Raw genomic sequence first — 26,525 nt, 5'->3', positions numbered from 1 at the left:
AGCGACAGAGGATGCTTTGCCTGTCACACATCTCTTTGAAGGGAAACTCAAATTCAAGCCTGTCAGGTAATGCTCAAGTCTGTGCTTTGACAAGCTGGAGTGCCGCTCAGGTAAATAAAACTAATTGGTAAAAGGGACAGAAACTGAAAGGGAACTATGCCTGAATCAATACACACAGTTTTCAATCATTGTAAGGAATTTGATGAATTTCAGAGCAAAAGTCTCAGTAATAAATCTGCAAAAACTACACCTGAAATCCATTACAAACCCCAGCAAGTGGGCATTTACAGCAATCATACTAAAGGTAACTTTTATCATGCTAATTAAATGCTAGAATGTGCATTTATAAAAGATACATCTAGTTTTTCTCAGACAGATGAGACATCATTGCCGTTCTATTATTTATTTAGTATATAACTATTAATTTCTTCATTCGGTCAGAACGTTCCTCAACAATGACAGAACCATCATGATAAATGTAAGCACTTTGAACTAAAATGAAGCCATTTCTAAACTTTATAGACCCACTCCGATCATCATTTGATCCATTTTAAAATCATTCCCAGTGGTCTTTTAATCATGTTTATGGGATTTTTAGACAAAAAATAACTGTGACGTTCTCTACGACAGTTTCTGCAGAGCAGCAGCAGTTCATTAAAATTCACATCTGAGTTGTTAGCGTCTGCTGTTGTGGCACAACCCCGCCCCCCTTCCCCTCCACATTGTTGAAAGCAATGTATTTTCTATATAAATAAGCTCCATATCACATTTTTTTCGTCTCATTATGATTCACAACAATCAAATCAAATTTTGAGATTTATTTTCTTAATTAATGACCACGTTAAAAACACCAAAAACACAATTTTCAAGGTGGGTCTTTCAGAATGCAATATTTAGGAATTTAGGCGTTTCCTTTCTCTCGAATCAAAATTTGATTAGACCTGCGTGACATTTTGTGTAAAATCTTTTTTTAAGTCATTTTGTTAAAGAAAAAAACACTAAGATTTAAACATTCAGAGGTGGTTACAGTTGGCAAATAGGTTATGATTGGTTTGGAAAGGTTTTTTGTTGGATGTTCTTCATTTTTTCTTTTTGGATTAATTTAAAAAAAAGGGATCAAAATGGAGAAATAATGTTGAAAGTCAAAGATTTCAACTCGCAGCAAATATAAAGCAGATGACCACAGCTCACAGTTTTCATTAGGTAGCTTTATAAAATGGGCTGAACTGTCTGCCTGCTCTGAAGATGGCAAAAATGTTTCCTAAACTCTTTGTGACATACCTCTGCTTCCCGGGGTAGTTCGAGCCCTCATCTACTGCACGATCAAACTGGGTGCGAAAGTCATCCAGCTCGCCGTTGTCACCAAACGCTCCCCACTCCACATTAACACACATTTGTCCGTCATTGCCCTCCACCACTTCAATGTTATGCATCTCCTCCATGTAGCAGGCGTTGGTCCCTGTGCCTGAAAAAAAAGATTCCGTTTCATAGTAAGTATGTTGAAGGACTCCCAGTAGTGACTTCAGTTGAGTATCAATACTAAACTACTGAGTTTGATCTGGATTTACACGATTTCTCATTATGATGTTTTAAGTCAAAATAAAAATAAAAAACTAGAACATAGTCTCTGCAGAGCAGCAGGAGTTCATTAGCAATTCACCTCTGAGTTGTGGGCGGGACTGTTGGTGCAGAGTAATCCTGCACTCATTTCCCATCATCTCTCTCTCCCACTATCTTACAATCCATCACAACCCCAAGCTGCATTGGTGGTGCAACAAAAATGGAAAGTGATGTTGGAGCTATGCAGCCGTAGAGAGTTGAGACAGATGCCAGCTTAGACGAGGAAAATGAAGATGTACAGTAGATCTAGTCATCTGCAAGTGAGGGAGGGAGGTTGTGGCCCGCAGATTGTAGCTTGTACTACAAGCTTTTTCAAAAGGAATTTTCTCCACTACTCCTGATTCACCATGATTAGAATTAAGAAATACTCAGAAATACAATTTTAAGCTTAATTTTCTTTATGCATGTCCTCCATCATCCAAAAATGCCACAAGAACATGTTAAAAACCCAAAAAAATGGAGATTTTCATTGGAATGGGACTATACTGAAATAGCTGGAACTGTTATTAAAAATATGATTACAATAATTATTCTTAAAAAAAAAAAATCTAATAATTTGCTTTAAAATAAAAACAATTCATTAGTTTGATGAATCAGTATAATATTTTTAAAATAAAGATTTATTTATTTTTTTTACCAAGTCCATGTTGGGACACATAAGCAGAGGGTTTGGCTGACTTACCAACAATGAGACCCACTTCACATTTGGGGTCTTCGTAGCCGCAGGTCATCATCGTTCCCACCGTGTCATTCACCACCGCCACAAAACTTAAGCCAAATTCCTAGAAGCAAAAACCATTGTTAAATAGCTGTCTTGTTTCAATATAGTCCTATAAATGGTAAATGGCGTATACTTATATAGCGGTTTTCTACCTACAAGGCCCAAAGCGCTTCACAGTCACAGACCCATTCACCCAGTTACACACACATTCACACACTGGTGGCGGCTCCACTGCCGAACGCTGGCGCCAACCTCCCACCAGAGGCAAGGTGGGGTTCAGTGTCTTGCCCAAGGACACATCGACTTACGGGCGTGCAGGTTGGGAATTGAACCTGTAATCTTACGATCATGGATCGACTGCCCTACCACTGCACCACGGCCGCCCTGTAATAAGGTTGCTCATTTCATCTAAATTTCATCTATTTCATCTAAATCTTTATTTTTACCATATCAAAAAGAGAAATATCGTGATCTTAATAACATTAGTTTAAAATACTGGAAAAATAATTATTGTTTTTAATTTTTTTAAATAAATTTTCCGTGGTATTTTATTTCTGACTGCTATTTTTAATAGACCTATGGCAACAAGGTAATTTCCCCTCTGTGGTCTCAATAAAGGTTTATTTTATTCTAAAAAAATCATTTTGCGGCATCCTCTGATTTGGTTCGACAAGAAGAAAACCTAATTAATAAGGCAAACATGTAGACAAAAAAAACCTTTTCAACCTGATTTTTTGTGTAATCTTGACCATTTATATTCAAATAAACAATGTTTGCCATTTGTTCTTTGACATTTATAATTTCTAAATCCAGTGTCAAAATAAGATGCATGAAAGTTGATTTACATTGAGAAAAGCTGCCGGTCATTTCCCTCCAGCTTCTGCAGTGTTAAACTGCCAAGTAACTTCAACATCTCAGACGCATGAGCGGGCATTATGCATTATTCATGGCTCCATACTTGGCTATAAGTAATCATATTTAGCAAAGTTATGGGAAAGACTTGATTCTGCATCCTCACTACTAACAATAAAAGTGTTTTCAAAGTTTTAGCTTTCGACTAAATGAAATCATAGAAGATACTTTGTTTTTTTTGTGATTAACTGATCACAGGGGGACAGGATGCATACAGTTGCTTTTGACATGCATTTTCACGTGCAGCATCAAAGTGTAAAATCAAATGCAATGAATGGATTTTATGTAAATGCAGAGGGGAGAAGTAAAAACAAAAGGTGTTATGAAATTAAAGATCTCATTATAGGTCTGACACATTTAACTCATAAAATATAAATTGAGCCTTCTATCTTACAAGACTACAAGAGGAGACAGCAATTAGTGACAATTCTCTCTTGGAGTCCCACTTGATTGGTACTAATAACACAATTGCAAAGTTTGGCAAAGATACTTGATTGCAGACATGCAGGTGTTTTTTTAATCATCTCAGCAGGTGAAAAGCAGCAGCTCTCTGCAGTTTATTTGTGGACATTCATAACTATGGCAAAGGAGCTTTCTGACAACCTGCAGGGCTGTGCGTTGCAGCTTCAGGGCCGATTTAAAAAAAGGCCATTTCTAAATATTTTCCAGTGGCTAGAATGCAAAGTAATATTGAATAACAGCAGAAAAATCTTAGAGGATGTGTTTAGTAGCCACAAGTGACTCCTGTGCTGGCCAGGAGGATTAAGAAAGAGGGGAAAAAAATAATAATCCTTGGATCGCCACCATGGCCATCATTGTGAATGTGGTCTCTGCTTGTGGCAACTTTTCAAGGCAGACAGTCAAACAGGTTCTGCCCACCGCTGGGTTCCTCACACCAATGAGGACACCATTACTCCAAAGAAGGCTCCCAAAAGTTCACTTTGTCTTTGCAAATTCTCATGGCACACAGAAAAGAGTTCTGATCTTTAGTTTGCTGTATGCTCTGATGAAACTAAAATTTAATTATTGGCCACAACAATGTGTTCTTTATTTAAGAACGTAGAAGCCTTAAACCTTAAGAAAACCATCCCCAATGCCAAAAATGTCGGTGGGAACTTAATCCTTTTAGGTGTTTTTCTGTTAATGGACCAGGAAACTTAATCACACTAAACAACACCACCATCAGGCAGTCTGTAAAAACACTAGGCCTTGAGCGCCAGTGGACATTTCTACACGATAACGACCGAAAACACAACAAAAGCTGTGAAAAAAAATGGTTAGCAGACTAATAGACTGATGTTTTCAATGATCAAGCCAGAATCATGACTTGAATGTCATTAAGAATCTCAGGAGGGTGCTTAATCTCAGGGTTAAGAGTTCAATCTTATGCCTAAGGAACAATGGGCAAAAAGGAAAAAAAAGTGGACACTTGCACAAAAGTTGGTCAGAATTTTGGGCAAATAAAGATTTTTGAATTGATTATTAAGAAGGGTATAAATAATTGTGGACTTTTTGTTCAAATGTAAATAAAAGCTGACAGTTTTTCGTGTCACCGAGATTCCTCTGAAACATCGCTTTACAGTACGCAGTGTTCTGCATCCTGATTGGCCGTTGCCCATGAGACCTTGTCAATCAATTTCCTCCATGTCTTGTATGGAATGCATTCATCTTGCAAGATTTACATAAACCTTCTATCACGATCAGATCTTTGTTTTCATTCTACTTCACTTTATTCTATCAAGTCTGTTTAGTTAATTTAGTTTAGAATTTACCTATTGAATTCTATGACTTCATGACCATTATGATTTTATGTTTACTATACAATTACCAGTATGAAGCCCATTGAGACGACTATTGTTGTAATATTGGGTTACATAAATAAACTGAACTCGAGAGTGTCTCATAGACACTTTTCTTTATTAGTTAATAGAGATAATACTTCTGATTAGACAAATAAAAACTTAGCTTGAACTCACTTTTAAAAGCTCACCTGTCATTCAGAAGCAGCAAATCCTCATTTCAGACACTGAGTTCACATCAGAGGGAAAACATTTGAATGCAAAAGATGCGACTGTGAATTTCACTTGGACAGGAGCTGGTTTTTAATCCAAGAGATCCAAATGAGAAGTGACAGCTCTAACCAGAGTACTGGACTCCTACATACAGACATTAATGCAAAAACAAAAATCTACTACTAAATGCTACATCATGCAACTCACTAAGCTTGTTAAGAAAGAAAAAAATCTTACTTTATTTAGTCGAAAGAAATCTCCCACTTTTTCCCTTTCCAAAAGTTTTTGTTTATTTGGATTTTTACAAGATGCAAAAAAATTTCATTTTTTTTTCATATTTTTGTTTTCAACATATAAGGAGGTAACTCATCCAATCTCTTCCAACTATGAAACAGAGTATATTTGAACCTGTTAGAAGACCAAAAAAGCAAAACAAATCGTCCTCCGTCTGTTAAACACCGTAAATCGGCTGTGAGGACAGTCTGTTCCACAAATAATTCCCTGCCCTGTTTTCTAGATTCAAGACTATTTATTGTTCTTATGCAAGACACAAGGAAGTTTTGTGCAGCAGCTCTTGACACTAGGTACACAGTAAGACACACAAACTGAAGAAGGCATGCTTACAACAAAATAACTCACAAACAATGATTTGCTTACTACATGTTTGCAGAGTAAAATGATGCTCTTAAAAGACAGCAATCTTCAGCTGAGCTGTAGTGGACGTACAATTGTGAAAGCTGGTAGAAAGACATTCTGCAAAAGAGGTGGGATCATGTAACAGCTGTGTCTTTGATTACAGCTCTCCCTAAAACTAATCCATCCATCCATACATCCAGTTCTTAAACCCACCCAATCCCTTTAGGGGTGATGGGGTTGCTGGAGCCAATCGAGTCCAGTCCATCGCAGGGCCACAAAGAGACACAAAACCACACACCTTTGGATACTCTAGAATTTTCCATTGACCTATAAAGCATGCCCACACATGCACGAGGAGAACATGCAAACTCCACACAAATTGGACCCAGCTGAAATTTCAATCAGGGGCTTCTCACTGAGAGATGTGAAGTTGCTAACCACTACCCTACAGTGTAGCCCAAAACTTTGAAGTATGAAGAAAATCTATCAATAGTGGAATTTGAATATAAAAGGAACAAATTATTAAAAATTATGATAATTCAGTCTCTTAAAATAAAGATCATAGATTTTGAATTAAATAATGCCATCAATGTACACTATATTATCAAAAGTATTTAATCAGCCATCCAAATGATGACTTGGCCTGGCAACAGGTGTATACAATAAAGCACTTAGGTATGCAGACTGTTTGCACAAACATTTGTGACAGAATAGGCCGCTCTTGGGAGCTCAGTGAATTCCAGCATGAAACTGTCATAGGATGCCACCGGTGTAACAAGTCCAGTCATGAAATGTCCTCACTTCTAAATATTCCACAGTCAACTGTCAGCTCTATGGAAGAGTCTGAGACAACAGCAACTCAGCCATGAAGCGCTAGTCCACGTAAACTGATGGAGAGGGGTCAGCGCATGCTGAAGCGCATACTGCAAAGACGTCACAGACTTTCTGCACAGTTAATTGCTACAGAGCTCCAAACTTTATGTGACCTTCCGATTAGCCCAAGTACAGAACGCACAGTACGCAAAGCACTGGATGCAGTGGTGTAAAGCACGCCGCCACTGGACTCTTGAGACGTGGAGACGCCTTCTCTGGAGTGGTGAATCATGGTTTTCCCTCTGGCAATCTAATGGACAAGTCTGGATTTGGAAGTTACTTGGAGAACGATAAATTTGGGATTGCAATGTGCTGACTGTGAAATTTGGTGGAGGAGAATTTATTGTGTGGGGTTGTTTTCCAAGACTTGGGCTTGGCCCCTGATACGGCCGTGGCCGTATTTGGTTTTGTTCTCTTTGTTCTGCGTCTTGTGTATTTTATTTCTATCAGAGTCGGACTTTGTTGTTTTTGTGGATCTTTGTGTGTGTGAGCAGGTGTGGTGCTGGAAAATGTGTGGCTCCCACTGGACCCAAACTAATGGAGGCAGCCTTTAAAAGCACCATGCGGACCTCCAGCCTGCGAGAAGGGAGCTTTGCTGCACACTGTCACCAGCGCAGCTTGGCGCTCTTCTCCACCTGTTTTGTACTTAGTTGCAGTTAGCTTTTGTACTTTGTGGTTTTGTGTTCAGGCCCACTCTGTGTACCGCAGTATTTTGATTGTAGTTATGTTTAGGTGAAGCTGTAAGGGTGAACTGCCATTTTCTTTCACATATGTTTTCTCCTGTTTTTGTTAGTCTAGGGAGGTTAGTGTTTTGTCATTGATTTCCATTTTCTTCGATTTACAAGTAAGATCTCAGATTTCAGTTATGTGGGGTTTTGTTTGTTATTTTGGCCTTAGATCACCCTGAAGCCTTTTTGCTTAACCTTAAGTTATTGTTTGTTTGGTTTTAATTAATTTGCACATACATTTGTTATTTGTGAAGACAATCTTCTGCTGTTTTGTTATTAAGTTAAACGGGCAAAAAGCTTAACTTTTACCGTATGTTATGCTCCTCTAGGTCCCCCCTCGACATAAAAATGGGCATAACACCCCTTAGTTCCAGTGAAAGGAACTTAGAATGCCTCAGGATACCACAACATTTTGGACCATTTCATTCTCCCAACCTTGTGGGAACAGTTTAAAGTGGGCCCTTTCCTCTTCCGACGTAATCAGTGCACATAGCAAAGGTCTGCTTATCTGCTTGATGGCTTAGCATAAAAAGCTGAATATTGGGTCTTCGACGACACTGAGAATAGAAAAGCTGTTACCATTAACTGTATATGATACCAATACAAAGAGTGACTCCTCCTCCCTATTTATTACTCACTCATTCTATTGGTCATATTAACAATTCTTGCTCTGCCACATCTTTTGAATTTTTTTTCATATTTTTTCTTTATTGACTTAATTTCATTACAGCGAGAATTAATCATTTTCTATTGGTAATGTTACGCTCAATCAGTCCAGTACACATTAAACAGTTAATGGCCGTGACCAACCCAAAATCTTAAACCCACAAATAAACAAGAAAGGAGGAAAATGACTTAGCAGCAACATTAATGCCTTTTCTAGTGCATGTCATCAGAATGTTCTTCAACGCCTTGTGTTTGATACGGAGTGAGACATTTGGTTTAAATTAGGCAGATAAAGTCAGAGCCCCTATGACAGAGCGGACCTGGGGCCTCATTTATAAACGTTGCGTACGCACAAAAGAAGGCGTACGCCACTCTCTACGCAATAATCGATATTTATAAAAAGCAAACTTGACGGTAAAATGTGCGGTCCTTCACGCAAGCTCTGACCCAGGCGTACGCACAAAAACGGGTGAAATGAGAAACAGTGACATCGTCGGCAGATGGAAGAAACACGTGAAAGTGAAAATGACAATACTGCCTCTCATAAATAACATGAAGACTTCACAAAACAAGTCTTACAATTAACAGCCTACACGAACACCCGTTTGATCGATCAGCAGTGAAACAAATGAAAAAAAAAATCAAACGAAAATTACAACAGAAATTCAAATGAACACATATTTGCAGAAAGAAAAGTGAAATGTGATCTGCAATATTGGCATGTTGTGCAATTCATCCTCATAAATAATATAGTTAACAGTACGAAATAATGTACAAAACTGATATTCTCGTTAATGTGTCCGTCTGGCGGAGCAGATATAGGTGCATTTAGATAGACGGACAGACAGACAGACGTATTAATTGTCTACTGGGGAAAGTTGTTTTCATAGTAAAATATTTCTTCATAAGCTACAGAATTATGGTATTCATGCATATGCCTTTAGTTTGTTTTATTTCTGATAAAACAATGTATGGCGTATGTCTCAACCATTCAAAAAGCAACAAGAAATTACATTTGCACTTATCAATTTCGCATTTCCACGTCGATTATTACCAATATCTGTAGCTTGTCAGATGCAATTAAATGGATGGAAATAAAATGCCCCATCACAATGCGTAATGACACACAATCTTTAGACAGCAAGAAGACTTGCTGGCAAACGAGGACGAGTGGCGTATGAGCCGGTTCCGACTTCCTCGAGCCGTCCTGTTGGACCTCTGCGGGCTTTTGGGGGTGTGTCACCCGGTGCATCTGGCGCATCTGTCCCCCTGCGCCTCAGTCACCACTCCACTTAAAAGGGATTCCCCAATTATTGCCACCAGTCTCTCATCAAGAGGGGTCAGCTCCGGTGTCCCCTTCCCCCCCACCCCACCCGTGGCAGACACACTCTGGCGATGCAGCACCAGACGTTTTTTTGCCTCGACTTTGATGTCCGACCATTTCTTTTTATTTCGGCCACGGTCCGAGGATGTGAGGCTACAGCATTTACGTCGTCTGCCACTGTTTGCCACTCAAGTGCCTTTTTGGCATTAGAAATGCCCACACTGTGCCCTCCAAACAACACTTTTGTCCTCTTTTCCACCTCGCCAACGATAACTTCTACTTCACATTAAGTGAAGTTACATTTTTTTGATTTCCTCTCGGTGTTTGCCATGATTTCACAATCAATGAATATTCATTTGTGGGCGTTTCACGGACTATTTATGGGCAACTATGGGCGTGTCATGAAGCCGCAAAAGCTGCGCTGCATTTAGAATTGGTTGTGATTTATTAAGGGAAAGATGCGTAGGATGTTTTATAAATTTGAATATTTCTGTGCGTACGCACGTCCTATGTTTCATCTGTACGCCACTTCTGACGCAAATCCTACGCAAAGTTTTATAAATGAGGCCCCTGGGATCTCTAAAGTTACTTTAGTCTGACCCTGTCTCAGTACGTGAGTGGGCTTCATGCCAGAAGCAAGAGTGTCTTCACAGCTCAACCTTACACTTACACAATTATAGAAGACTTGAGTAACCACTTCACCAATGTCGAGAGCAACCAGAACTGAAGCGGAAAATATGAGGCATGTCTTCAGCATTCTTGACAGGTAATAAATGAACACATTGCAGGGGGACATCACTGTCTTTCACGGAAAGATATAAGGCTTCGCTACTTTCCCAAAGATGGAAACTAAGAAAAAGTGGTTCCCAAGAAAACTGACGAAGTGTGAAGTGGGCTCTTTAATAATTTTACTCATCCATAAGCAGTGTACAAGATCCTGCCTGAAACCTCTGCCAGCTCAGAAGATTAAGCTTCGAGTGTCACACTCAAGGACGAACTTATGTTTATGTAACTACTTCATTACAACCTGGGGGAGATTTGTCTGGTGGAATACATGTTTAATAAAACATCACAGCATCAGAACGGCTTTGCAGGATCACTGAAGTAATGCATGGGCCCAAGCTTTATCAGGGGTGAAAAATTAACTTTGATCCATCTTCTCATGAACATGTGGAGCACATCACAGACCCTCCTTTTCCTCATCTACTGTCTAATTAAACTGTTCTTGTCAAGTTAATGTAACAAAATATAGAAAAGAGGAAAAAGAAAATGTGCACCGTTACTTGCATGCTTCAACAGAACAATAATTTCTTGGAACATTTTCTTAAAAAGACAGGTCTTTGGACTTGTTTATGGTGGATAATTTCCAGTCAGACAGTTAAAGGGTGAAGATAGGCGTGTTTGAAGCTATTTACACACCAGGAAAGTGACACGTGTAAAAGAACTAGTAAGCGCAGGTTCTTGAACGCACATAAAGCCTGTGGTGTTCACAATGGACAAGCAGGAAGGGGCTTCTTTTTCTACTGTGTACTAGCGCATGTCTGCTATCTACAGGTGGAAGATGCTTGGTGCAAAATGTCAATCTCACAAATCTTGCTCCAGGCTTTTTCATTCACAGCTCTATTCCGATATATGAAAAACTTGTGTGGTGTCATAATTTCGGCCGGGCACAAACTAAAATTATTAATTTCTCCTCCATGATCCATGAATTAAAGGGGATCCATTCATCACTACCAAATCTATGTGATTGGTCGAAGTTTGAACTAGGTTCACTTTATTTTTGCCTTCAATGGCTGCACGTTTTGTACGTACAGGTCAAAAATGGTCATAGTGTTACTTGTGTAGCATACTTGCGTTGCTGCATGTGAATGCAAGAAATCTGTATGCGAAAGCCAAAAACACACACTTACACATCTTTACATAGACTCTTTTTTGACAGTGGCTGCTTGTATGTGCATTGCCAACATGAACAATGCTTTAAATAGATAACTAGGAGACATTAATACAGATAACAAGTGGAGGATAGAAGAGCTTCTTAAAGAAGTAGTTACAGGTCTGCGTCTGTGAGGGACAAAATTATTGCTTTTTGAAGGAGCTTAATAATTATTTTCTGCTCCATTATACAAATAAATTCTTTAAAAAAAAACACCTCACCTTGATTCTGTGATCACCTGGATTCTTTTATTACATTGTGTCTCTTAGGTGCAGCTATGATGAAAATTACAGACCAGACTCATCTTTTTAAATGGGAGAACTTGCAGAATATGTGACTGACAAATCATTTATGCTCCACGGTTTATATAGTGTGCACTGACCCCTCTGCGCCGAACAGCTTCTTTGAGTAACGTAACGACATCTTTTCCTTCACAGCCGCTGGCTTTGAACCCTTTTGTCCACTTCAGAAGGATGCCCTGAAAAATGACAGCAGAGCTTATATGAAATAAAACACTGAATTCACAATATAATTGAAGTGAACTGGTCCAACTCTGAGAAGTGTAAAGACAACACAAAAAAAGCTGATTTTTTGAACCAAAACCCCCCAGCCTAACTGTCTTAAAAAGCCATACTTCATGTTTATCTGAAACCTCTTTATGGGTGTGGCCATTGGTGCTGAGCTGAGTAGCCCCACCCTTGATCCCCCCTTTTTGCCTACTGCATCTTGCTTGACTGAAGAGCTTGACACAGGGGGGGCCACAAACGCCACCGACTGACAGTCTCTATTCTCAAAAGTGTACCTTTTGCCCTAAAGAAACAGTGAAAGTGACTTGTTTTTGGTTCCAAATTGACACTTTTTGAACATTGTGCAAAGTGACAATTCAAATGCGTGTACCAGACCCTGCTGTTTGATAAAATTACATACAAAAAAGAACTTTGATGGGTCCATCACAGGGAGCAGAGGTGAAGGAGGTAGAGCGCTCAAGGTATTTCAGGTCAACAGTCCAGAGCAACAGAGTGTGGGAAAGAGGTGTAGAAGGAGTGTGCAAGCAGGTTGGAACGGGTGGAGGACGCTATCAGGTGTGATTTCAGTTGATTTTATTCTTAAAACAGGGTTTTCAAGCTCCAGGCCTTGAGGTCCGGCCGCCTGCTGGTTTTCCAGAAATCCTGCCTTATCTGCCGCTGATTACCTGGATCAGGTGTGTTTAGCCAATAATAGTTGGAAAACATGTTGGACACCGGCCCTTAAGGCCTGTGTTCTGACCACCCCTGATTTAAAATGACTGTTTATTTAGAGCATATTAGGTGACACCGCAGGTGAAATGAAATGCAAAACATCACCTCATCCAGTTTGTTTTGATGACAGGGAAAAGAGAAAGCAAATGCCAGAGGTAGAGAGGCTCCACTCATGCCCATGTACTCCAGGAAGTCAGCAATGCACTGCACAATGTGGTCGAAGAGCTAGAAAAAAACAATTCAAAATTATGATTTGATTTGAAGAAATGTGACTTCTCAGCAGATTTTACAGATGTCATTTTTTAAAGTAACCTGGATTACCTTTGGCAAACGAAAGCCTAACAAAACTTCAATTCTGTGTTCTCTGAATCAAAAGACCAAAGGAACTTGCTCCCTTTGATGCCTTACCTCTTCCCCTGTGCCTTGCATTGTCTCCTGAGGAACACTGTAGATCTTCTGATGCATTTCTACTTTGTGATGTCCTCCACTTCGTAATCGCACTAGAAGAACCCTGAAGCTGGAGCCCCCAAGGTCCAAAGTCAAGTAATCTCCATTCTCTAAACCAGAATATGATAAAAATCCATCAAAATGTATAAGGCCTTCCTACAAAACAATAATCTGGACTCTTGTAAGCTACCGGTTCCGTCTGGGGTGTGGCGGACAAAGGCGGGCAGCATTTTGACGCTGGTCTGCTCGTGCGTTTGCTTCGCTAGGCCTCGCATCATCTCTTCGGTCATCCTCCTCTTCACTTCCAGCAGCTGTTCACGGCTCAAACGCAGAGCGTCCAGGACGAGCTTGCGCTCCCTTTGCTGAGCAGCAAGGCGGTGTGCCACCGCTGTTACCATGGCGGCGCCTTTCCCGCTGCCGTCTTGAGACTGCAAAAAGCGCACGTCGCAGTCTGGAACGAGCCGCCGCACCAATTTATTCAGCCTCCTAGAAAATCTGCAGGAAAGAAGGAAACAAATGCCTGTTAAAATCTTGCCGTTCATTTTTTTAATGCAGCATGGCCACAGTAAATAAATGCTGCTTTTGGCAAACAAAAGGTTCTAAGCTTTCTTTAAATTCAAGGACATCACAAAAACCTTTTGAACTTCAAAAATCCAGGACTACGTTGTTTAATGATCATAGTTTCAACAAAATCAAGATTATTCCTTTAAGTTTTCTGCCTGCCATTCAGGATGACTGAAAGCAATGAGATCCAACTTTTGCAAAGACGCATTTTATAAATATATTTATAAATATATAACAAGGCATCTTATTTAGAAGTGGAAAGTAAACAACGGGGAAAAACACTGCAAGTGTGTGGAGACAATCTACAGATTCTCTCACCAAGTCTTCAAAACTGAGAAAGAATAAACAAGAGGAAACATAAGAAAAAAATTGTTATTGGTAAACATTTCTGAAAATGTATCTGCTTTATGGTTCACCTTAGGGTTGCTCTTGAGTTTCTCCAGACACTTGTATTTACCAAATCATTACAACATTACTGCCAAGAAACATAAACTTCCCCAGAGTTTGCACCGCATATCACACACTTGTTGGTGAATAATTTATGCACAACGTACAAGTATAGACTGAATCCACTCCAAGGTGGAGAGAAGCAAAGTTTATGAAAGCACAAACTTTTTTTATTTCTTTCTTTTTAAAGTTAGAAGGCACACTCACTCATTCAAAGTACACAACAGCAGACGCGAGCACTTGCCTAGCACACTTCTGCGTGGCAGTAAGCAACATTTGTGTCAGCAGCCCACAGAGGCATTTTAAAAGCACGTTGCTCAGGGAGACGTCGGCTGCCTATAATCATACCAACACGGCACTGCGGATACTCAAACTGCCTTCAAAGAAAAAAAACTAGACAGACGCAGCGTTTCTGAGAGCAGATGAAACAGGCTAGTGACATCCTTCGTGCCTGGCACCAATTTGCAGACCAATTTTCAGCATATTAATGTGCATTTGGAAGAAAAATAAAATATATTGATGCTGAAGTGTACAGAGAGGTCTTAAATAGAAAACAAATCTGTAAGAATCAGCTCTTTGAAGCCGAGTTGGCAGTGAAGAAACAAAATGTTTTGCTTTTTTTGCACTTGAAGTGGACAAAAGGTGATAAAGGTTACTCTTCTGTTCAGGGGCGTAAAGCAGCTGAAGCCTTCAGCACCATTGTACTGTGAAGTTTCTGCTCCACATCTCGAGCATCGCAACTGATATCACATCTATGGACAGAAGGGTGGACAGAAGGGCGCACAAAAAAAAACACAATTTAAAGAGATAAAATTCATTGGTACAAGTAAGCAGTATGTTTTCGTTTCCTTCTCAAAATACAAAAAATGTCCCTCTAACTTATTGTGTCACCACTTGTGTCCTCAAGTACGTGATGCAACATTAAAATATTAAAATGGGTTATTATCTTCATCTTGTTCATCAAGTCTTATGAACTGTCAACTGGTCAATCCCCATATGGACGCATGTGACTAAAGCATTCTAAAGCCAACGAAATGCCACAGAAGAGACGAAAAAAATCAGGGATGAAAAACTTTCCTGAATCTATTAGTCGTAAAAAAAAAAAAAAAAAAAGTCCCAGGAGTTCATAAAAAATTCAAACATGGTTTGACCCCAGAGTGAAGCACACTTGTTCTCAATCAACCCTTGATAAATGAGAGACAGGGATGTGAATTACAGTCCGATAAGACCTGACAGGATAATTGAGTTTGGCAGATGAGAAGGGCCTCAGCTTAAATTCACTGGAGAAGTAGACTGACATGCAGCCTGAATGTTAACTTTCAAAATTGGCCTCCCAATATTTGATTTTTAAAAAAAACACACACATAAGGAGTCTGTGGAGCTAGGAAAGGCATGACGTTGGGGCTTATCATTATGTCTTTTTTTTCCTGACATGATCATCATGTCAGGAAACTTAATGGGATATTGTTAAGTGAAGCAGGAAAATAAGAATCAGTCAAGCAAAAACTGTTTGATAACAAAAGGGAAGGAAAAATGTCTGCTTGACTGATCTCTAATTGTCACTAAAGGAGGTTTAAGATGTTTAGATACAATGACAGAAAATGCACTCCACAACTAAAGCAGTTTCCTTTACGGTAAGTTTAAAAGAGCCCATCATAAGTCCCTGTTAACTGTATCATCTACCATTCAACGGGAGACGCAGCCTGAGTGCACTCACTCTGGATGATTTTTGTAAACAGAGCCATCCACACCAATGGTGGTGCGCAACTTCTCAGCGGCTTTGTTGTCCCGGATCTGTCGAAGTATTGCCACCAGAGTGGCGGCACACAAGCGCGCGGCCCGAGTGGAGACTATCTGACACACCCGCCGGGTGCATATGCAGTCCTCCAGCGATGGTTCCAGACCCAGGCCGCGCAGAACCTTTTCAGCACTTGCCAGACTTTCTGCTTCTCTGCAGGTGACAGAAAAAAAAGCCACAGCAAGTTTATATTTGGGTTATGTTACATTTAACTTTATCTTTTTCCAGCTTACAATTAAAAAGGCATCCTTGATACAATCCAAAAGAATTAAAGTAAAAAAAAAAAAATGGTATGGTCTCTATTTTCCTCTACATTTTTATGACCAAAGCTCATCCACCTAACATTTTCTAAACATTTTTTCCATCTTTTGAAAGGAACTGATCTTTTTATTATCTTTCAAACTCAACCTTGTCTCCATTCTCCATTTCCTTTCATGGAATCATCTATTACTATAAGACTTTGGTAATGATATGTCTACCTCCTGGGGAGTGCTCTTGACTGAGCCGGAGAGAAATTGACCTGTTCTCAAGTCCCCCTGTCTGATAGCTAGAAATGTGTGTTTCTGCACCATGGCTAAGGACCAGAATACTTTGTTATGAGAGCTACTGGAGATTTTTTGTGGAACTTTTTTACTGACAAAAACCAAATATTTGCTGCACAGATAAAATGACTTAAAACAACTGAAATCTTTATCACTGTAGCAAAAACAAAACAATTCAAATTCGGTTTTTCATTCCCCTCATAGTCGCAGTGGTTAGGAACTAGAGACTCCCACGAATGAGCAGAATTCGCGAATACGTAACACCACCCCCCACACCATTGAGCAAAGGAAATCCGTCACTCAATAAAACCCTTATGAAACATTTTCGATGGTTTGTAAAACATTAATCAAAGAACATTGGAATATTTCTCAACATAAAGAGTATTTCTTTTTATTCAGAGCAATTGACTATACTGCAGCGTAATTTATAACGCACATAGGAGTGTCACACTGCGGCTTAAAACCAGGAGCCCGTGCTTCCTCCTTCATCGGTTAAGTGCGAAAGGTCCTGCAGCGCGACTTAAGGGTCGGGCATGGCGCATCAGTCCGGCAGCAGCGTGTTTTGAGCGTCGCTTCTTTCCATCATTCCATCATTCATTCATCTGGATGATAATTATCCTCCAAGGTTATCTTCTTCAGCGCTTCAGGATATTTTCCAGCTGCTTCTGAGTCAGCTGATGCCATTTCTCCATGCAGGGGCCCAAACTTCGGTTATAGTGATTCAGGAACCGGTGGAACCAGCTGTTGCTCGGTGTGAAATTTTCTTTATTTTATATTTATCTCCGCTCCCCTCCTCACAGGTTCCCGCAGCACCTTCCTCAAACGTGTTCTGTATTCTCAGTTTGACATTCAGTCTATCCTGCTCTCTGATTGGCTGATTCTCCTGGAGCATCTTTATTTTTGAATGCATTCCCTTGTGTTGTCCTAAAATAGCTTTTACATACAATTATCCTGAGTTGTGTGAGCTTTTGTGGTAAACCGGAAGAGTAACGTGACTGAAAAGAAATCTGAAAAGAAATCTGTGACTGAAAAGAAATCTGCGCAAACGTGAAACCGCAAATATTGAAATGCCAATACGCGGAGGAACCCTGTATGCGGAAATAAAGTACTCCTCGTGTCTTTTTTCTTTGTAGTAGGCCCTTACAACATTAAACAAAGCAAACAAATCCAAAGTTCTATTTTTTTTTCACATATACTTTGATCCAACAACGATGGAGTTGAGCTTTAAACTGGATGAGTGACTTATACAAACAAACGCTAACTTGTCTGAGTCGATGGTGAAGATGTAGCTGGTGCTGAAATGTCCAGTGGTGAGGAGCTCTGGGGTCGTCCTGCCCTGAAACAACTGCCGCTGTCTGGCCATCTTCACCAGGATGAGACGCACCAGCTCGCCTTGGTACATCCCACTAACCATCTTTTCAAACCTGAAAGCAACACACAAAGCAGAAGAACAATAAACATGTTTTTATGGATTTAATTATTTAATAAATGGCTGCAAATTTCCAAATGATTGTGTTCAAATGGCTTAAAGCTTGAACATAAAGAAAGTAATTGTCAGCCAAACAATAAAATTAACTTATTTTAATTGTTTCCAATTGAATTCAGTAAAGTTTTAAACCAATCTTGAATTTGTTCACCATCTTAATAAGGCTGACGTCTCAAGGCAGACCCAATTAATTTTATTCCAGTCCTTTGCCTCATGATTCTTGAATAAAAGCAGTGACAGAATAATAATGTGGGAGAAATTTTAACAGTATGCTATATATTACCGAGTTCAATTCATATATCTAATCAGCAAGGGTGACTCATTCGGGTTTGTGCGCATGAGACAGGAGACACAGACTGTGGTTTTTTTTCCCATCTGTTTGTGCATATTAATATCTCCTTTTTCTGAATTAGAAATGAAGGAACACTTCTGGCAGACTGTGGTTTTCGACCAAGTTTTGAATGAATGCAACTATTGCAGATATGTGGCTGTTGACACAACAGGTGTTTTTATCAGACCACACCATCTGGGAAGTCTGCGATGGAAAATGAAAAAAAAGCCAACAGTTACCAAAAAAGGAAAAAACTTAAAGATTTGTCATTAATGTCTAACACGTCCCAGTGAACCTTAGCCAATGAGAGGAGACACAGTAGCAGAACACTATGTCTTGTGTTTTAATGATATTAGCAGAGTGTCTCAGTGCACTGAACTTTTAAAGAACAATCATCCTGGTATGTTAAAACTAATCATTCATTCATTTATTTTCCTTTTTGTTCAGGGTCACAGGGCTGCCGGAGCCTATCCTGTCCATTTGTTAAAATTATGTCTTGACATATTTTTAAATAAAAAAACTTCCATTCTATTTGTACAGAGGGTACAAAGAACCTTTTACTGCTAAGAGAGTAAAGTGTAACCAGAAACTCGAGATTGTGAAAGACATTACATTACCTAATTAGGCTCTTTGGACATGAGCACAATGTTAGCCTTGCCTACTAAAATGGCCATTGGCTGCTTTTCTTATGTGTTGTGGTTTTTTTGTGGGTTTTTTTAGTATAAATCGTGGTTTTGAGCATAGTTTGTCCGGGCTCTGGACCTACTGTATACTCAGGTGTGACTTAAGAAATTTTAAAAATAAAGCAACAACCACTGGAGGGCCCTGGAGGTGTGTCTATTAGTTTTTTGCTACTTACAGCAACATAGAAGAAGAAGCACCGCTCAGTCTTAAATTGGCGGAATTGTTATAAAGTAAAACAGATGAAGAACTCAACAGATTTAGTGATTTAAAGTGATATAAAAAGTTTAGTCCACTCGTTATCATTTTCTTCATTCTATGGTTATCTGAAAAATTGTTCATATGTTGCACTAATGTACTAGATTGTTCTTATGCTAAACAAGCATCAATGTGTTACGGAAGTTAAGCATGCAGATATTCAGTGTATTACTGTTAATATTCAGTTGTTATGATTCACCTTTCAAGATGAAATGTCTGTTCTTGCTCCCGTATTTTGTTAAAGAAATTTCTGTGACTAAAAATGATTTTTTTATTATTATTCATCTTGTTGGGAGTTGTAAGTTATACTCCAGAATGACTGATAGTCCGAAAAATACGGTAATTTTAAAAGTACATAGCTGTTGAGGTATTTGTTTTAACATGAGCCACTTGCTAAATTATGATGAGGATGTTGTGTCGTTGCAACAAATGTCAGACTATTGGGAGTTTTAAAAAAGGTTTTGAAACATTTGGTTCTGATATTTTCTTGACTCAGTTGGAGATTCTTGCCCTCATACAGTCAGGTCCATAAATAATGGGACAGCGACACAATTCCAACATGGCTCATCAGCTTTAATTTGAAGGTATTTACATCCAGATCAGGTGAGCGGTGTAGGAATCACAACAGTTTGCATTTGTGCCTCCCACTTGTTGAACCAAAAGTAATGGGTTATTGGCTTCTCAACTGTTCCATAGACAGGTGTGTGTTATTCCCTCACTATCCCAATTAAAATGAGCAGATAAAAGGTCCAGAGTTTTTGAAGTGTGCTGTATGCATTTGGAATCTGTTGCTGTCAACCTTTAAGATGAGATCCAAAGAGTTGTCACTATCAGTGAAGCAAGCAATCATTAGGCTGAAAAAAACAAAAGAAAACCATCAGAGAGATTGCAAAATTATTAGGCGTGACCAAAATGACTGTTTGGAACATTCTTAAAAGAAGGAACGCACTGGGGAGCTCAGAAATACCAAATGACCCGGAGACCACAGAAAACAACTGTGGTGAATGACCAAAGAAGTGTCTCCCTGGTGAAGAAAACACCCTTCACAACAGTTGGTACGATTAAAAACCCTCTCCAGGAGGTAGGAGTATGTGTGTCAAAGTCGACAATCAAGAGAAGACTTCACCAGAGTGAATACAGAGGGTTTACCACAAGATGTAAACCATTTCAGTCAGACAACTCATGCAGTAGTAATAATATTTATTTTCACATCTTTAGTTTGCTTCCACATACTTGTTGCTTTCACATTCTTTGACATTCACTTTCCTTAGTTAGCATTCACTTTCCTCTGAGTAAGCATTTCGCATTCCTCCAAGTAAGCATTTCGCATTCCTCCAAGTAAGCATTTCACTTTCCTTTAACTTTGCATTTCACTTTCCTTTAACTTTGCATTTCACTTTCCTTTAACTTTGCATTTCACTTTCCTTTAACTTTGCATTTCACTTTCCTTTGGTTTGGCATAAAACTCTGTGCAATTCCAAGAGAGAGAAATTTCCATAAACTTTTGGGTAATAACTACCCCTAACGGAGCTCACAGGTGGAAGCCGGGGAGGAGGGTGGGGCAAAGAACGCAGTGCTGCAGTAAAGAAGGATGAACAACTTACACACCTGGACTTAAATAGGATGCTGCACAAGTGAGTTGATTAACTGACCCGCCATAGGGGAGTGGCCTAAGTAATGCCTACCTGAGTTGTCTTACCGAAATGCTCCCAAGGTCGCTCACTAGTGAGCCTCAAAAACAGGACGGCCAGATTAGAGTTTGCCAAACGACATCTAAAACGGTCTTCACAGCTCTGGAAAAACGTCCTATGGACAGATGAGACTAAGATCAACTTGTACCAGAGTGATGAAAAGAGAAGAGTATGGAGAAGGAAAGGAATTGCTCATGATCCTAAGCATACCCTCTCATCAATGAAGCATGGTGGTGGTAATGTCACGGCGTGGTTATGTATGCCTGCTAATGGAACTGGTTCTCTTGTATCTATTGATGATGTGACTGCTGACAAAAGCAGTAGATTGAATTCTGAAGTGTTTCAGGAAATATTATCTGCTCATATTCAGCCAAGTGCTTCAGCACTCATTGGACGGCACTTCACAGTGCAGATGGACCATGACCCAAAGCATACTGCAACAGCAACCAAAGACCTTCTTAAGGGAAAGAAGTAGAATGTTATGCAATGGTCAAGTCAATCACCTGACCTGAATCTGATTGAGCATGTGTTTCACTTGCTGAAGACAAAACTGAAAACCACTGAAATGCACCAAGAACAAGCTGGAACTGAAGACCGATGCATTGGAGGCCTGGCAGAGCATCACCAGGGATGAAACCCAGAGCCTGGTGATGTCTATGCGTTCCAGACTTTAGGCTGGAATTGACTGCAAAGGATTTGCAACCAAGTATTAAAAAGTGAATGTTTGATTTATGATTATTGTTCTGGACCATTACTTTTGGTTCCTTAACAAGTGGTAGGCACATATGCAAACTGTTGCAACTCCTACACCGCTCACCTGATCTGGATGTAAATACCCTCAAATTAAAGCTGATGGTCTGCAGTTAAAGCACATCTTGTTCATTTCATTTCAAATCCATTTTGGTGGTATATAGAGCCAAACATGTTGGAATTGTGTCGCTGTCCCATTATTTATGGACCTGACTGTATTAGATTAAATTATACATACTTTATTCATCCTATGAGAATTGCTAGATTGTTTAACGTGTTCATTAAATTTGTTGATTTAGATTGACATCTTAGGGTTTGGTGACTCTTACAACTATGTTGTGAGAAAGAATGACAAAGTGGGGCTTACAAGAGACACAAAGTGCATTAGCGGTGTAAAGTTCTGACAGAACAGGCTGTCCAAACGAAAGCACTTTTTCTCAGAGCGACAAAATCTTTAGGAGCTGGAAGGACCAAAACATGATCAGGTTTTTTAAGTTTAGAGATTACATATTGATAAAGTGGTACAACATCAAAATTGATAGTTGTTTTTTTATTTTTAATCTAAAACCAAGTGTCTGTTCTGTCTGATACTGTAATTGTTTCAAAATAGTATAACTCCTTGGAGACCAGGGAGACAGTAAGTTATGTTGTTTTCTGCTTAGCTGGGCCCATTTTCTCCTTCCATTAATTCATCAGCAGTAGTCTCTGTAAGGATGTCCAGACTTCCTTCTTCCTGCCCACTTTTTTTTAATAAAGATACAGAGGCGTTTCCAGTTCAACCGAGAAAAATAATATCTCCAGCGTGCCCTGGATCTGTATCTTCCCAAATCGATGTGCCTGCAACGCCTCAATTGGAAGGTGTTCCAGAAGCATTCTCATCAGATGTCCGAAATGGATTCTCTCAATATGGAGGAGCTGCAACTGCAGTTTGGAATTACTCGTGGGAGGCTGAGCTTTGCACCCCATCTCAAAGAGATCTTCATGAACATGAATCTGATTTTTAAACTCATGGTGTAGGTGAAAAACCTTTGACCTGTAAACTAAGAGCTTTGTCTTTTGACTCGATTCTTTCTTTACCACAGCAACTAGTAAATGTCTGCATTGCTGCAGGTTTTGCACCAGCCTGTTGGTAAACCTGCTCCAATTTACTCTAGCCTGTAAACAGAATACCTAAATATTTAATCTCTTGCATTGGGGGGAGACTCATTCCTAACCTAAAGAGAAGCATTCTACATTGTTTTGGCATAGAATAATGACCTCAAACTTGGAAATGACAGCTCCCATTCCAGTAGATTTATTCTCAGCTGCAAACCACCCCAAGGAGAGATGAAGGTCATTGCTTCAGGGACCACATCGCCCACTCATAGTAGAGACGGGATTCTAAGGCTCCCCAAGACAAACCATTCTGCTACTTTGTTATGTCAAAAAAACGTATATGAACAGAATGTACAACAGAGAGCATCCCTGGAGTCAAGCTGTCACGGTAAAGAATTCAGACTTACTGCTGGGTGTGGGATTTACAATGCTCTCTTGAAAGCGTCATCCAGCAAGGAGCTCATAAGAAACGCTGAGGAGGGAGATTCCTCTGTAATTGAAGTCTTCAGTTTTTAAGAGATGAACAACCACCACGGTATGCTAATCTAGAGGTGCTTCCTATGATGTTCTTGCCATGTTACAGTGATAAGTGAATCAAGGCAGCCCTAAAAAGAAAGTTTGATTCATTTGATGTCAGCTAGATTAAACTGGACCCTCAAACAGCTTGTTTTACAGTAATGCTGTCTGAGGAACAGCATTGTACTGCACTGAGAAAGCAACAAAAGCACTCTCCTCTAAATGAACAACATCCAAAAGTACATTTGTATAACATAAAAAAATGTTTCTTAATTAATTCAATAACATATGTAATTCTGCAACTTTTAAGACTAAACTGTCAAAGATTGGTGTAAATGAACTCTTAATAATAGTTGAGGGCCATGGCCAAGAGACTTTGTTCTGTAAACGGATGTTATGAAGTTTAGATCCACTAGTTTATTTCAATAAACTAGTTTATTTCAATAAACTTGTCAGTGCATGTTTTATTAGCTAAATGAATACATAAATATGTATCAACACATATGTTTGGCACTTTGAAAGAGTCACAAGCTCCTTGTTTCTTTACAATTTTCTTTCAAGAAAAAGAGATCAACGGACAAAGAGGATTATGTTTGAAGTTAATTTAAAACTTTGAGTTTTCTGTTAATTATTTTAAACAATTCATTCATGTGATCATTTTGAATAGAATTTATTATTGTGTTCATTATTTGTCCAGGTATTAGAAATTGACCCCTCAGTGACTTAAGCATTGAACAGATACTAAACTCGAGTCTCAGCAAAACAGAAAATTCCACAAAAGCACTCATTTTAACTGATTTTTTTTTTTAGCTTGGCAAGTTCAAGGAAATAGACTGTAAGTGGAAAAGTATTCAATGTTCAAAGAAAACATTACACAGCATTTAAAAGCAAGGCGACCTAGAGTTTAAATTTACTTAAAAGAGAAAATAATAAAATGTGTCAAACTGTTTTCTGAGGGGCAAAAGACCTTTTTGAGTATTACTTTAGAAAATTATTTGGCTACATTACCGAAAACGGCACTTATTTGTTTTTTGTTTTCAAAATAAGAATCAATCAGAATAGTTTAAGCAAAAAAAGGAAGCTGTGTTCACCATCAGTTCACCTTGTAGGTGTATTTCACTGAAATATATTACTTTGCACACTATCAAAATGTTTTGCTGTCTGGAAAATCCAGGTAAAATCACAACATTATACCAACAGTTTAAAATAACAATCCAGGTAAAATGTCTTGAGGTGTTTTTTCCAATTTTATTCAAGAATCTGCAAACATAATGTGTGTAATGTCCTTGTTTTCCCAGCAATGTATGTTTGAAAGGGGATTATGGATTTAACCTCAAACACCATTATAACATACAGTTAAATCACTTTTAAGTAGATTAAATATACACTGCTCAAAAAATAAAGGAAACACCTAAATAACTCAATGTTACTCCAAGTCAACCAGATTCTGTGTAATCAAACTGTCTAATTAGGAAGCAACACTGACTGACAATCAATTTCACATGTTTTTGTGTGAGTGGAATAGACAACAGTTGGAAATAATATGCGATCAGCAAGACGCCTCCAATAAAGGAGTGGTTCTGCCAAGCGGTGCCCGCAGACAACTTCCCTGTCCTTATGTTTTTGGACTGATGTTTTAGTGGCTTTTGAATGCAGACAGTGTCGTCACTTCAGCGGTACCATGAGAAGGCATCTACAACCCACACAAGTCTCCCAGGTAGTGCAACTCAACCAGGACGGCACATTAATGCGAGCTGTGGTAAGGCGATTTGCTGGGTCTGTCAGCGTAGTGTCCATGGAGCATGGAGGCCCTACCAGGAGAAAGGCCAGTCCACCAGGATATGTGGAGGGGGCCATCGGCCAAATCCGTTTTTTTCATACCAGAAAAATGTGATACTAAATGTAACTTTAAAGGTAATGATTTTCAAAATTCACAAATTAAGACAGAAATATAAATTATACCCCAACATAGTTTATTGTTACACAGCAGATTCTGCTGAAATAGCTAAATTAGAGGTTTTGCTGAGCTGTGTTGAAACAAGAACATAATACAGCTCTGGATTTTGGATCAGTGTTGTTCGTTTAAGTTTTTTTTTGACACAAACAGCATCCTTGAGGTTGAGTTATGTTTGGCGTCAAAAGGGAAGTGCTTGTTACACTTCTCTTCATTTTTATTGAGCATCATTGACGGATGCTCAATAAATGGATTGTGTAGGTGCTCGTTCAAGGAGTTAAGCATTTGTTTTTGAATAAAAGTGGCCACTATCGGTTACCGGAAAAGTTGGGATTACGCTATGAGCCACTCAAGTTGATCCTTGCTGGATGTAGGTTGACATATGAATAGCCCTGTTCTAAACAATTGACCTTTAGATAATTAAAATATTTGGTTTACAAATAAACGTCTTCAGTGATGTAGCCAAACATGTCCAAGTCAAATATCAGTTCTTACAATCTCTTCTTTGTTCAGTTAAAAATCTTGTTGCTCTGCTCCATGTGCAAATTTCTGAACTTTTTGGTTGATGTTGAGCAGTTGGTATTTGCCTGGAGTGACACATCATCTTCACTTTAATTCACTGCTGTCACTGAGTGTGTAATACATGGATTATTGTGTATCAAAGCCTATGTGAAGGACTCAAGGAAAAAAAAAATCAGGAGGATGAACCTCCTGGTGAAATCTAACAGGAGAGACACACAGACAAAAGATGATAGAATAATGTGGAGGTGGGCGAATCACTGAAGAACATGTCTCTCGGCTGAATTTACTGCGAGCAGATAGGGGAAGCAGTTGATGTCTAGGTCAGCTTAAGCACCTCGCATCATGACAGCTTGTGATATTGTTCTTAAGGCACATGATCTTTTTAAACAGAAACCTACAGTGCCTTGCTAAAGTATTCACCCCTCGAATGTTTGTCCCTTTTGTTGCTTTTCATGGTCAATAAAATTTGTCTTTCTTCACACAAAAATTCACTGGAAATAAAACTTCATTGTCAACCTGAAAACCAATTTCTACAAAGTAATGTCAATGAAACATTTGAAACAAAATAATTGTTTGCATAATTATACACTCCCTTTTAAATTTAATGGTCTAATTCAATAGAAGTCCATCCAATTAGTGCCAATAGTCTCACAATTCGTGAAATGAAGATGGTGTGGGTGTGTACCAAGGGACCGAGTAATAAAATAACAGTCTATGAAGGGTCCAGATTCTGGTGGAGTGGTATTTCTGGATACTATTTCACCATGAAGACAGAGGACC

At 39.1% G+C, this 26,525-nt stretch overlaps 1 protein-coding gene across 1 annotated transcript in view; it reads right to left on the bottom strand.

Annotated features, from left to right (window-relative positions):
• Positions 1 to 26,525, bottom strand: part of hk2 (hexokinase 2) — a 55,286-nt gene that overhangs the window by 5,466 nt on the left and 23,295 nt on the right. The window contains exons 8-15 of the mRNA XM_004072867.5: positions 17,724 to 17,885; positions 15,839 to 16,072; positions 13,301 to 13,605; positions 13,072 to 13,220; positions 12,769 to 12,888; positions 11,808 to 11,903; positions 2,303 to 2,402; positions 1,282 to 1,465 (exon numbers count right to left, since the gene is read on the bottom strand). Coding sequence (XP_004072915.1) covers positions 1,282 to 1,465; positions 2,303 to 2,402; positions 11,808 to 11,903; positions 12,769 to 12,888; positions 13,072 to 13,220; positions 13,301 to 13,605; positions 15,839 to 16,072; positions 17,724 to 17,885 — 1,350 coding nt within the window. The remainder of the gene's footprint in view (positions 1 to 1,281; positions 1,466 to 2,302; positions 2,403 to 11,807; positions 11,904 to 12,768; positions 12,889 to 13,071; positions 13,221 to 13,300; positions 13,606 to 15,838; positions 16,073 to 17,723; positions 17,886 to 26,525) is intronic.

Source organism: Oryzias latipes, chromosome 9 (genome assembly GCF_053564925.1).
Source record: "Oryzias latipes strain Hd-rR chromosome 9, Olatipes_Hd-rR_3.1".
Taxonomy (NCBI): domain Eukaryota; kingdom Metazoa; phylum Chordata; class Actinopteri; order Beloniformes; family Adrianichthyidae; genus Oryzias; species Oryzias latipes.
Note: the sequence above shows the minus strand (reverse complement) of the source record. Positions and strands in the feature narration are given on the sequence as shown.